This window comes from Mytilus californianus, unplaced genomic scaffold, assembly GCF_021869535.1.
Source record: "Mytilus californianus isolate M0D057914Y unplaced genomic scaffold, xbMytCali1.0.p SCAF_11, whole genome shotgun sequence".
NCBI lineage: Eukaryota > Metazoa > Mollusca > Bivalvia > Mytilida > Mytilidae > Mytilus > Mytilus californianus.
The window spans coordinates 39,481,544-39,494,536 of NW_026262593.1; the positions used below are offsets into that span (position 1 = coordinate 39,481,544).

A 12,993-nucleotide genomic window follows, 5' to 3' on the forward strand; every position below is an offset into this window, starting at 1 on the left:
TTTTTTACATGTCTGCTTTGACATTGTTTTCAAAAAAAAAAAAACATTCCGTAATATTTCAAGTCTTAAACCGATTTACATTTTATTATTAATCAACTCCTTTCGAAACTAGAAAAGAAATTAGCAGATGGAACACAAAATGCCCCCAAAGAAAAGACAAGCAACCGATAATGCAAATAATCAATCAACAATTGATGTATGATATGTCAGTTCTAATGAAATGATCTTTAATTGATTGTAGATATGAATTTACAGAGAGTCCTCCCCCTTTTTCACTAGGACCTGCAATCATGACAATATCTAGTACTTAAATAAGATGAAACAATATTTTTTTTTTATAATTTTTAGTCGTATTTTACCTTCACTTCAATTTGATAATTATCACAAAGGCCTTTTGGTTCTGTTCTATGTTGCATATTAAGGTTCATCATAACAAATGGACAAATATGGCCGTATTTTCACCCCAAAAACTACTCTGTGTACAGACTTACCTGTGCAGTTTGAAAAGTTTTAAGGCCTGGCATCCACTAGATATATAAAAGTTAAATGCATTTTGTGTTTCAGAAAGATAAAATCGTTTTTGGATTTTGATGGGCATTTTTTTTCCTTCCTGCAGAAGGTGTAAAAATAAACAAACACCTGAATTGCATTTGATACTGTCCACTCAGTTACTACCTTTAACTCATCTATAGATGTGTAAATATCTATTGTCTGTCTATTGTCTATGCCAATCAAGGACAATCAATACAATACAAACCAGTTGTTACCTGAGAGGGAGCATCTCAAAGTTGTATCCCAACTTAGTTTATTTTTACACCTTCTGCAGGAACGAAAAAAAATGTCCATTAAAATCCAAAAAAGATTTTATCTTTCTGATATGCAAAATACATTTAACTTTTATATATCTAGTGGATGCCAGGCCTTAAAACTTTTCAAACCAAACAGGTAAGTCTGTACACAGAGTAGGTTTTGAGGTGAAAATACGGCCATATTTGTCCATTTGTTATGATGAACCTTAAAATTCTACCATGTTAAAAGTGATTGAATGTCATAGTGCAAAATCTGTCAGGAAAAATACACCTTATATAATTACCTCTATTTATTCTAATCCAGATAAGTTCTGAAATTACACCACTTTTTCATCCAGCTGAAGCTATCTGGGGCCCTGTTTAACCAATGTATTATGCATAAAACTTTTCAAAGAGACATGTTTAAACCATCGTAAACACCTCATACAAAGCATTTTTATGATTTTAATTTGTGTTTTAAAAAGGCAGTGTCTGCACATCCCCGCATGCGGAGACGAGTAGCCAGATTGGCATTCGTAGGCTACACGTACCTGCTTCCACTTTATAATTAAATGTCTTTGGATCGGGAATAAAACAAAATAAAAACATTTTAACTTCTTAAAATAAATATATTAATAAAATAGATTATCTATACATATATATTACACATAATTAATTCAAATTAATTTATTCATCATACATAACATTGTTCATTTTTACCTATATATGAACACCTGAAATATTTTATTATATTTCAGGCCTAGGTGCAACAGTAGAAGTAGTAAAAAGATGAATTTGGAGTTCTGAATGGATGTATAATTATCAAATGCATCTATTTTTATACATATGGAATTTGATCTTATTAATTGCTTCTTTAATTTATGTATACACTCAAGCTTTATTTTTAATCGTTTAAGATATATTTTAAAATTTTGGTTCCTGTTTTGCGTTTTACTAGAAAAGTATTTTCATACTCAAGCTTTTACATAGCTTTTTTCAAATTCAGTATAATTTTATTCTTTAAATGTGCATTTACATTTAATTTCTAATTTTTATCATGTTTTCTTTTGAACAGGGACTGTCCATTTTTAATTCCTTTAGTGTGCATCTAATTTGCAATGTTTATTATGTATTTTTAACTAATAAATACAAATTAAAAAATATTATTTGCCATTCTCTTCACTGAATTCACCAAATCCGCAAATTACCGATAATTTCCATGTATATTTTACATTTCATTCCCGATCCGATGACATTTTGTTATAAAAGTTATAAAACAGGATGCGGGTGAGCATAGCCTACAAATGCCAATTTAGTTACTCGTCCCCGCATGCGGGGTCGCGTAGACACTGCCTTTTAAAAAACAGGATCATAATCTATCAATGTTTCAAAATGTTAGCTTTCTAAACATTTTCCATCCTCAGCTCATTACTGATGACCTTTGTTTTTGCGACACTTGACCCAAACAGGAAGTTGTTCAAGTGACTATTTTTCTGGATTGAACTAAATAGTGATAAGGTGTATTGACAAAAGTGGTTGAGTTTACTTTGAGTACAGACAATTTTCTTTGGAAATCAAATCTTACTTTATATTTACTATGATTTTAAACAGCTAAAAACAATCAGAAAATCTTTTTGCAAAAGTATTAGTATATAAATAAGGACATGTGGTAATTGCTTAACCAATCAGACAACTTTTGTTTGACTATCCACTGGAGGCCAAAGGACGAGGATTTAAACAACTATAGGCCACTGTACAGCCTTCAGCAATGAGCAAAGCCATATAGTAAGCCGTAAAACAAATAAGGCAGTTAGCAACCAACAACAACCACTGAATTACAGACACATAAAAAATATGGCTGGGTTAAACATGTCTGTGAGCACTCAACCCTCCTCCTGAACTTGCACAACATAAGAACAAACTAGTAAAGTGTATGCCAGATTGAAAGCAGCTAGTTACTTTTATGTAATTAACTTTTCTGTAAGCATGATTAACTTTTTATACCATATATCTACTCATTTATAATCTCAGTGCTTAATTAAATAAAACATCATAACCATTAGTATCTAGTTTTGAAATCAAATTTAATTGATATTTTAAGACCAGTTAATGCAGCCAATTTGACTAAATCCCACAAGTCAACATAGCTAATGCTACTTACAAGGTAATATAAGACAAAATTAAAGCTCAACTATCTGTTGGGACATTATGATAGTGTCGACACAGTCCTATAGTGGTCCCCTTTTGAAACTGTGTTGAAAACCGTGTCCATTCATCAACCAAGATGGTTGATCCATTTGCCATTACTATTGATAAAATAATTAATAATTTGTCTTGATAAATGAACCAGTTTTGGAATATTAGACTGATGACTGGACTTTTTTTCTGTACATGAAATAGTATTTTGAAGATAAGTGAATAATAGGAATATAGCTGAAATATATATTTGATAAAATACATACAAGTTTTAAGGAGGGCTGTGAGACATCCAAAAGAGGGACGAAAGATACCAGAGGGACAGTCAAACTCATAGATCGAAAACAAACTGACAACGCCATGGCCAAAAATAAAAAGACAAACAGACAAATAATAGTACAGATGACACAACATAGAAAACTAAAGACTAAGCAACACGAACCCCACCAAAAACTGGGGGTGATCTCAGGTGCTCCGGAAGGGTAAGCAGATCCTGCTCCACATGTGGCACCCGTCGTGTTGCTTATGTTATTACAAATCCGGTAAATAGTCTAATTCGATAAGTCACATTCGTGAAAAGGGAAGGGTATTGTAGTTACGACATAAGGAACATATCCGATATCATCTGTGAAACGGTTACTCCATAACGGTCAACCAACTCGTGATGGCGTCCGTAAAATTTACGAAGGGATGATTTCAACTTCACCATTTGGAACTCTTGGCTTAATAGCTTCCTTGTGAGCAGCAATCCTCTATCAAGGAAATCATGATAGGAAACACAAGCCCGGGAATATCGTATCAATTGGGAGATATATACTCCGTATACAACATATTTGAATTCCACATTAAAGAATGTTAGGTACAAATTATGTAAGAAATTTGGACATTTAATGATAAATGAGAAAATAAAACCAATAATAAGGGTACCTGTTTGTTTATATTAAACATACAATAGTAGTTTCAGTGGTAATGAATTATTCATCAGGTACATTAAATCATATTCACACATGAATCCCAACCCAAACCCAAAAACAAGATAAAGAATGACTTACAGAATTTTTGTTTAGTATACATTGCAAACGCAGTGTGATAATATTTTCAAAATTATAAAATCAACCCCTGTATTAGGTCAATTTCATTATTTTACATATGAAGACTGAGAAATTTAACCTCAAAGGTTTGTATGACTGATACTAGATACAGATGTAAGTGTCTATTAAAATGGGATGTGATATTTATCTAGTACATGTAATTAACAAACACTAGACGTTAGCCTATTTTTTTCTTCAATTTTTATAATATTACATTCATTATAACCATGATTAGATTTTTCTCCTTATTTGTGTTTGAGAGAGCATTTTTTATGAATTTGTTTTTTTGGGAGGATGTATGTTATATTTTACATTTTTAATGAAAATTATATTTTTATTGTTGATTTTTGGTGAATGCATGTACCCAAAACATAACCTGTCTCTGTTTTGAAAACCAAATGAAACAATTACTTTAGAAAAAAGATTGTTTGCTTATAATTTATGTTGCTTACAGTTATCAAATAAAATTATTTTCACATAATCAAGAGAAGTAACTCTGTTTTTAATTTGTAGGATACAAATGCAGCTAATGAGTTTGAAATAGAGTTATCCTGGTGTATCAGACAATTAGAGCTTGGATTATGCAACCAGAAACCAGATTCCAGACAAGGTACATGTCAAAATAAGTTTTAATAAGAGGCAAAAGGGACCAAAGGGACATTCAAACTCACGTCATAGCAAAAAAAGTAAGAGACAAAAAGACAAAAAACAGTACCGGTATACAATACACAACGTAGAAAACTAAAAACTGAGCAACACAAACTCCTCCAAAAAATGGGGGATCTCAGGTGCTCTGGAAGGGTAAGCAGATTCTGCTCCACATGTGGCACCATACAAAACATTATTACAGTAATTGAACCATTTTTTAAGATGTTTCACCCAATGTCCTACAATAGTTTTTATACCCCACGCAACGAGTTGCGGAGGGTATAATGTTTTTGACCCGTCAGTCCGTCCGTCAGTCCGTCCGTCCGTCAGTCTGTCCGTCCGTCAGTCCTGTTTCTTGTCATCGCAACTCCTCTCAAACCACACAACAGAATTTCACGAAACCTTTTTAGATAAAAAGGACATATTATGTAGTTGTGCATATCGACAGGAAATTACGATACAACAGAATTTCATGAAACCTTTTAAAATAATAAGGACATACTATGTAGATGTGCATATAGACAGGAAATTACAATTCAATTTTTTTTCTAGGAGTTACGCTCCTTTGAACCTATTTACTTTAATGTACTACTGCAACAGATTGTCATCGCAACTCCTCTGAAACTACACAACAGAATTTCATGAAACCTTTTAAGATAATAAGGACATACTATGTAGATGTGCATGTCGACAGGAAATTACGATTCAATTTTTTTTCTAGGAGTTACACCCCTTTGAACTTATTTGCTTTAAGGTACAACTTCAACAGTTTGTCATCTCAACTCCTCTGAAACCACACAACAGAATTTCATGAAACTTTGTAGATAATAGGAACATACTACGTAGATGTGCATATCGACAGGAAATTACGATTCTTTTTTTTTTCTAGGAGTTACGCCCCTTTGAACTTATTTGCTTCAATGTACTTCTGCAACAGTTTGTCATCTCCACTCTTCTAAAACCACACAACAGAATTTCATGAAACTTTGTAAATAAGAAGGACATACTATGTAGATGTGCATATTGACAGGAAATTATTATTCAATATTTTTTCTTATACAATTTTTTTTTGTTACACTTATTTAATTTCTCCAATGACAATGTGGGGACGTGGGGTATGTGAGCGTGCTCACTAAGGTTCTTTAATTTTATATTAATTATCCTCCTAAACTGTCATTTTCACAATCATTAAGATGTAATTTGTTTAATTACTACAATAATGTACAAGCCTCGTACCAGGCTGAGAAAATTTCATAGGCCGATGCGGCTTCTCCGAAGCAAGAGGCTTAAACTTTTTGTCCAAGCCTCCTACCAGGCTGAGAAGTGTGTTCCCTATTGAAATTTATAAACAAAAATACAAAACATGTTTTATATTATTTACCCTCAGATTCTTTATCTATATTATTTTCTATAGCTTTTATAGTTTTAACCCTAATATATTTTTATTAAGATCAGGGCTGTATTTTCTTCAACATAATATATATGCCAATCAGGATGGTACTCATACAATAGTTTATTATTTACTGGTACATTTAAGTTATTTTGGAGATAGAGTTATATCCATTAGGCATTCAGTTTTTTTTTTTTTTTCAAAAAATTTTATTTTATTTTTATTTTATACTTTTTCTTAGAGTCTGATACATTAAATTTTCTTGCTATTCATTAAAATAGGATTAAAAGCTCTGTAGTTTATTTTCAATTCAATTTTAACACAGTGAAATCAACATAGCGGTTGAACATAGGTTACGATTCCTGTGGATTTTCATGGGAGGTAAACTGTAACAGCAACAAATATGTACATCTGTGAGTCTGCATTAAATATAGATATATCAAGAATTTTATCACACTGTTGTTTACAAAGCAAAGTTATTATTTTTAGAATGAGAGTTTAATTGTTTGTTTCTAATAGTTTCTTTACTATTAAAAAAAGTATAAATTCAGGAACAATGATAATCTCATGTTTCTGTTATTTTTGAAATACTATCTATTTACAAGTCTCCAGGGAGCAATTTTTGAATGTCTTTCACAGCTACTTAACATCTGTGTACAGTAGACTACTTTGTTTAGTTCTGGAGGTAAAGGTTGAACTCCAATTCAAAAAATACTAATCAAACCAGAAAAAAATATTTGAGGCATGCTTGACCTCCCAAAACTTGAGAATTTCATTGGTTATAAAAATAATTACTTGTATTTGAAAAGCATAAGGGAAGATTATTCAACCTTGAAAATAGATTCAAAATCTATATATACAAGTAAATATTACTTAAATCTTCAAGTTTATAAAAATGAATTCTATAAGTAATGTAAACAACTTTTGGTACCTTAAATTTTTATTGATATTTTCAATTTTATTTGCCTGTTTTATTTTCTACACCAGAAAAACATACATAAATAGCATTAAAATTTTATCTTTCCAATAAGTCGCCTTTTTCACAGCTGTTTATATTTATGAATAAAAGAAAATTTGGGATAAATGGTACACTAACCCTACAAAACAAAAATCGAAAAGATGTCAACACACTGTCTTCAACAATTGGCAGGTGTCCATACAATAATGTCAAGCTCTAAATTGATCATAAGTTTTAAATAAATTTAATAGACTTCCCAATAGCAAAGATCTGGCTTCGACATCAAATTCTTCAAATGAAAAAAAAACATTAAGATATGACAAAAGACACCCCGGGTGAGGTTCCTGACCTGGGACAGGCTCTTGAACTTGTGGCAGAGTTAAAGTAGTTTTTAGATATCTCAAAAGAGAGGAGAAAGATACCAAATTGACATTCAATCTCATAAGTCAAAAATAAACTGACAATGCCATGGCTAAAAAAGAAAAAGACAAACAGACAAATAATAGTACACAAAACACAACATAGAAAACTAGACTGAGTAACACGAACCCCATCAAAAGCTGGTGGTGATCTCAGGTGCTCGCTTTTAATTTCCATCAGTGAGATCAATGTTTTGCATGTCATTGATTATTACATTATTTACATTTCAGATATCAATCTATAGCATGTTCCTTGCAAGAACTTGAAAAAAATGAACAAGCAAGACATCAGTCACTTAATACTATAGAAAATCTACTTTATAGTTCCAAATTGAAGATCTTATCACTTTGAATATTATTTTTTATTTATGTAAATATACTTTTTTAGCTGCAGAAGCAATAAAAGTTTTAAAAATCCTGAGAAGTGACAAGGCACCTTTAATAAAGAAAAGACAAGCCATGAGAAATACATTTGGTGACTATAGACAGAAAATTAAAGAGGAAGAAAAAAAGAATGCAACAAGTATAAACAATGAAAATTTATATTTTTTTAAAAATATGTTGAGTAAAAAAAAATTCAATATCCTGGCAGAATTAGCATCGTGATATTTTTTATAATGAAAATTAAGTAATAAAACAGTTTACCAAAATTTAAATGAAAAAAAATATGTGAAAATTTTTTTATTTGCAAGATCACAAGATCATACACAATTTCATGAGGAAAGCTACTTTGTCGTAGATTTTCTTCAACTGCTTTCTTTTATCCAAAGCAGCAGGCTCTAAATAGCTGAACTTCAACCTGTGTAAATTTGAATCGACACATTGTTTCACTTAACTCTTCGTCCATCCATTCATTCAGTACAGTATGTATTGCTACATACAAAAAATAGAACATATAGACATTGAAATTCTGTATCAAATATTTTAAAGTGCCAGAATTTCACCAAAACTTTATCAAGATATTTTCCATATTATAATTTTTAGATCAAAATAATATAGGCATTAAATTTTACATATATGTGCAAAATAATTCTTTTGACTGAGAATTTTGTTTTAACAGAGAACTTGTATTAAAACAGAGTGTTCTCCCTTTGAGCAATTAATATTTATTTTATTTTATTAATAAAGAAAATCAGACATATTTTAGTGTTGCAAAATATGACTATGGGACTTCCCCACTGTCAGCTTTACTATAAATAGGAAATAGTGAATGTAAATACTAAGAGAATATATATGCTAACAAAGTGTTTGATTCTCACCAAAGTATGTAAAACTTCTGAAATTTTGTCATAAGTTGATTTATCATTACAACTAAATTTTATGGAAATGATACAATTGAAAAATTCAGAGGCATTTTAATATGTTAAGAAATATATATGAAAAAGTATTGAAAAGGTAATATTACTTAACATTTCTTTGGTCCTGTTTTACAGAAATGAAGAAGCTAAAGGTCACACCAGTATCAACAGACTCTAATAAATCAGTTTTCTACAAAAAGTCATTGAAGAAAGCTAACGAATCCTATGTGACAATGATGGCTTCAATAAATGTGAATGATGAGAAATCTCAGACAGATATAACCAGGCTAATGTCAGACAATACACAAGGAGAATCGGGTGGTTTTAAATTTGGCTTCCAACAACCTTCATCATGTGAATCTGTCAATACAACAGACAGTGCAATATGTAATGGTGATAAAGTAAACAGTGATGTCACATGTCTGTCACATGACCCATCAGATAAAGAGCCTGACAATTGTGCTGAAAAGGAAGACAGTAGTAACCATAATCCTGTGACTAAATTTGTCATGTCAAAGTCAGATAACAGTTTTCAATTTAACTTTGATATTCCACCATAAATAAAGTATTATAGACAATTCATTTATTTATTTTTTGGCCAGCTATTGATTAGGGAAGACCAATGATATATATTCTGATAAACTATAAAGTTTCACGAATTTACAAAGTAGTAACACTCAAAATTTAAGACGGATGTATAATATCATAATACTGTATATTGTTGGTTTTTTTTGTTTTTGGTGAAAACAGGGGTGAAAAAATAAGTTAATTATATATCTTATTAATTAGAGGTTGATACCTATTAATTTTGGAAGTCACTAATGATGAAGGTCAAGGTCACTAAAAATAGAACTGAAAAGGTTTATCCATATAATTATAAAAACTCCAGAACTTTAGTATGTTGAATTGCAACCTTACTACCTTACTAGGATATATGGTCACTTAAAATGAGCTGAAGATCCCTATTAATTTTGAGGTCACTATGCCTAAGGTCAAGATATAAATTACTAGGAATAGGCTGAAGACATGGGTTTCTTGATATTAACTCTAGAACCTTACATCAGATTGAAAACAAACTTAAACACATGGTCACATATAATGGGAATATAATCTATTTTGCTTTTGAGAGCATTGCTTCCAAGGCCATAGTTACTAAAACAGACTGAAAAGTGCAGAAAATGGAGTTCTTAATGGTAACTTAAGACTTTACATTGGATTGGAACCAAACTGGGAAATACAGTAACATATAAGGAGAGGGAGATCTTTGTTGTCAATTTGATTTATAGCTCAATATACAAGAGTGTGGTATTATGAGCTTTCTCACTAAAGTTTTTTGATTGAATCCTGTCTTTTGTGGTATCAATATCTAAAAGTGGAATTTCCCATGCTAAACTATGGCAGTCTTTTCTTATATTTGGTAGTATTTGGCTGGGTTGGACAAAGTCTAAAACCAACTAAATGTATGGTGATGTTGTGCAGGGGGGTGGGCAACAAAAAAAAATGATTTCCTGATGATAATAACTAAGACCTTGCATGAGATTGAAATAAAACTTGGATATATGGTAAAATAAAAAGGGAGGGCAATGATATTGACTTTAAGCTTAACACGATTAAGGTGAAGATCACAGTTGTGGTTTTCTCCCTAAAATTCTTTATTTTGTTTTGTTCACCTACTGGTTCTCAGATGGATCTGCATATTATATCTCATAGCGACACAATTTTGAAATTTTACCAGTGTGATAGTGTCGGATAACAGGAATAATCTAAGAAAAGGAAGAAGAATGGTAAAGAAATGCTGCACAACCCTATATTTTCATCTTTGGAAAAATTTTTACAAGTTAACTTTTCATTCCAGTATGCAATTTTTATTAAACCTTATAGTTATAGTATAAGTGCATTCCTTAAATGAGATATTTGAACTAAGTGAGTCTTTTTTATTAAACAAAACTAGAATTATTTTTTCAAGCATCAAAGGATTATTGTATAGCTATAATTTTAAAGAAAAGTTCATTATAGCTGCCATTGTAAAATAAAGCAATGTACAGAACATTACAGTTGAATGAAAATGATTTTAAGGGTTGATACATTTTGTTGAATTAGACAGACTGACATAAATTCAAATTTATTTTAAAGATTATCTCAGTAAAGTGCCAGTGCAGGTTTCTGAGAAGCTTTTATTTAATACTCTACAGGTTGCTTTGTTGTCTAAATCAGATGCAGATGCATGATTTTGAAAAGGGGGGAGGGGGGCTAGGGCCCACGAAGTGAGCAGTGTTTGGAGTGGGACTTCTATAAAGTCTATGCATTAGCCATACATGTAGCTCCATAAGGGGCTTGGCCACCTTGGGGCCCCTTAATATGCCTCTGCAAATTGTATTTGTATGGCCTGTGAAAAGTATTGCATAAAGCAAGACAAATCTTTGCTAATTCTGTGGCATTATTAAATGTATTATATTACGAAAGGTATAAATGCTAGACAATTCATAAATGACTTTTGGTGTGAAGTTTCTACAGCTTTATATGTTATATTTTTGATTAAATGGTTTAATGACTTAATAAAGTTACAGTTAAGTCTAATAAGGTAATTTATATACTCATTTACAATGAGTTATAGGTCAAACAGCTATATATATTTTTATACGACCGATTGCAAAAAATTTGCGTTCGTATATTGCTATCACTATGAACCGTATTGTGTCTAAGCAATCTGACAGTGGACACCTGAGCTTGACCTTATTTTAACGGTCCATTTACATTTTGTTTTCGTATTTAGGTCATTCTCAGTATCTAGAGTTATAGGTTTACAGAATTTTTTTAGGGTGTAATCTTCTGACCAGAGGGGTAGGTCAATTTGATACACAGTCCAATAATCAAAATTAGGTTTTCCTGTTTAGGTAAATTTCTCAATTTTTCCTGAGAAATACGTAATTTAATATATTTGATCTACAGAATTTATGTATATTTTATATGTCCGTCCAGGAACATATATATTGACGTTAGATATACTGTTCCCAGGTCCGTCAGACAGGGTTCACCTGGCTTTGACTCTATCTTCATTATTTTACGTTGCTTTGGTCAGTTTCTTATTATAAAAAAAATAGTAGGTCTACATAATTCTTATAAGGTACACTCATTTGTCCAATAGGCATCACCTGATATTGGCCTCATTTACGTGGGTTTCGTGGTCTAGATCAGATCATTGTAAGACGTATCTGTCTATTTGACAGAGACTGTCTGACTATGGCCGTAACCTCATTTTCTTTGTTTCGAATTGTTTTGTTGATACTTGATATATGTTTAGGCAGAGACATATATACAATGTACATCTCTGGATTAGGTCAATACCATTAAGCACAGGAGTCGTTAAAGCGTTTTCACTTTATTTTTATGCCTTTTTTTTTATTACAAATTTTGTGATCCATAAAATTCTTCAAACTATGGAATATAGGTAACTCTTATGTCATCTTCAGCAATATGGATCTAAAACCTTGGAGATTGTTATTTCATTAAGATAAATCAATTTTTCAATGCATACATTTTGTACTCGTATTGTCATCACTGTTTAAACTTCAAAGTTCTCAATCAACACATTTATTCAATATAATGACTTTATCCTTTGAAGTGGCAACAAAAATATAAAAGTTATGTCAAAGATTACATTATTGTTGTCTTTTGTATGATGAGAAATGTGTTCATTTCACAGCTAATGACAATTACAGCTGATGTGAGTTTTTGAGAAAAATAATGAATTTCTGTTATAGATTACTCTGTTCTTGAATTAATATCAGCCTAACCTTATTATCACCAGCTCACGAAATTTAAAAGTTGATACTATGTAAAACATATCTAATGAATTTTGGGTTGACATAAACATGCATTATTAGGTCTGTAGAAGCAGTTTTGCACCTTATCGATTACTCATAAATAAATGTATGTTCTAGTTTCATTAACTTTTACAATCGACGTAAGGGACAATCTTCACCATGTTATAATATGTCAACTATTCATCGCTGGATGCATGCTTATTGCTCTTCCTCGGTATTTCTCAATATCTGTCCCTAAAAACCTACAAAAAACCCAAAGTTTGACTTTGGTTTAGAAATTAGATCAACCCTTGATCTCTCAGTTCCGTCTGTCAGTAAAACCCTTGACCATGTGGACGTCCGTTTTGGCTGTGTGGGATGTATATATACGCAGCCACGTTC

The 12,993-nt window shown here is 31.4% G+C and overlaps 1 protein-coding gene across 1 annotated transcript; it reads left to right on the forward strand.

The window, feature by feature from the left end:
- Positions 1-99: 99 nt before the first annotated feature.
- On the forward strand, positions 100-9,366 carry LOC127720052 (UPF0488 protein C8orf33 homolog). Its single transcript, XM_052226458.1, has 4 exons — positions 100-196; positions 4,589-4,685; positions 7,879-8,013; positions 8,924-9,366. The coding sequence occupies exons 1-4, from the start codon at positions 128-130 to the stop codon at positions 9,346-9,348; spliced, it is 726 nt and encodes a 241-aa protein (XP_052082418.1). The 5' UTR covers positions 100-127; the 3' UTR covers positions 9,349-9,366.
- Positions 9,367-12,993: the final 3,627 nt, after the last annotated feature.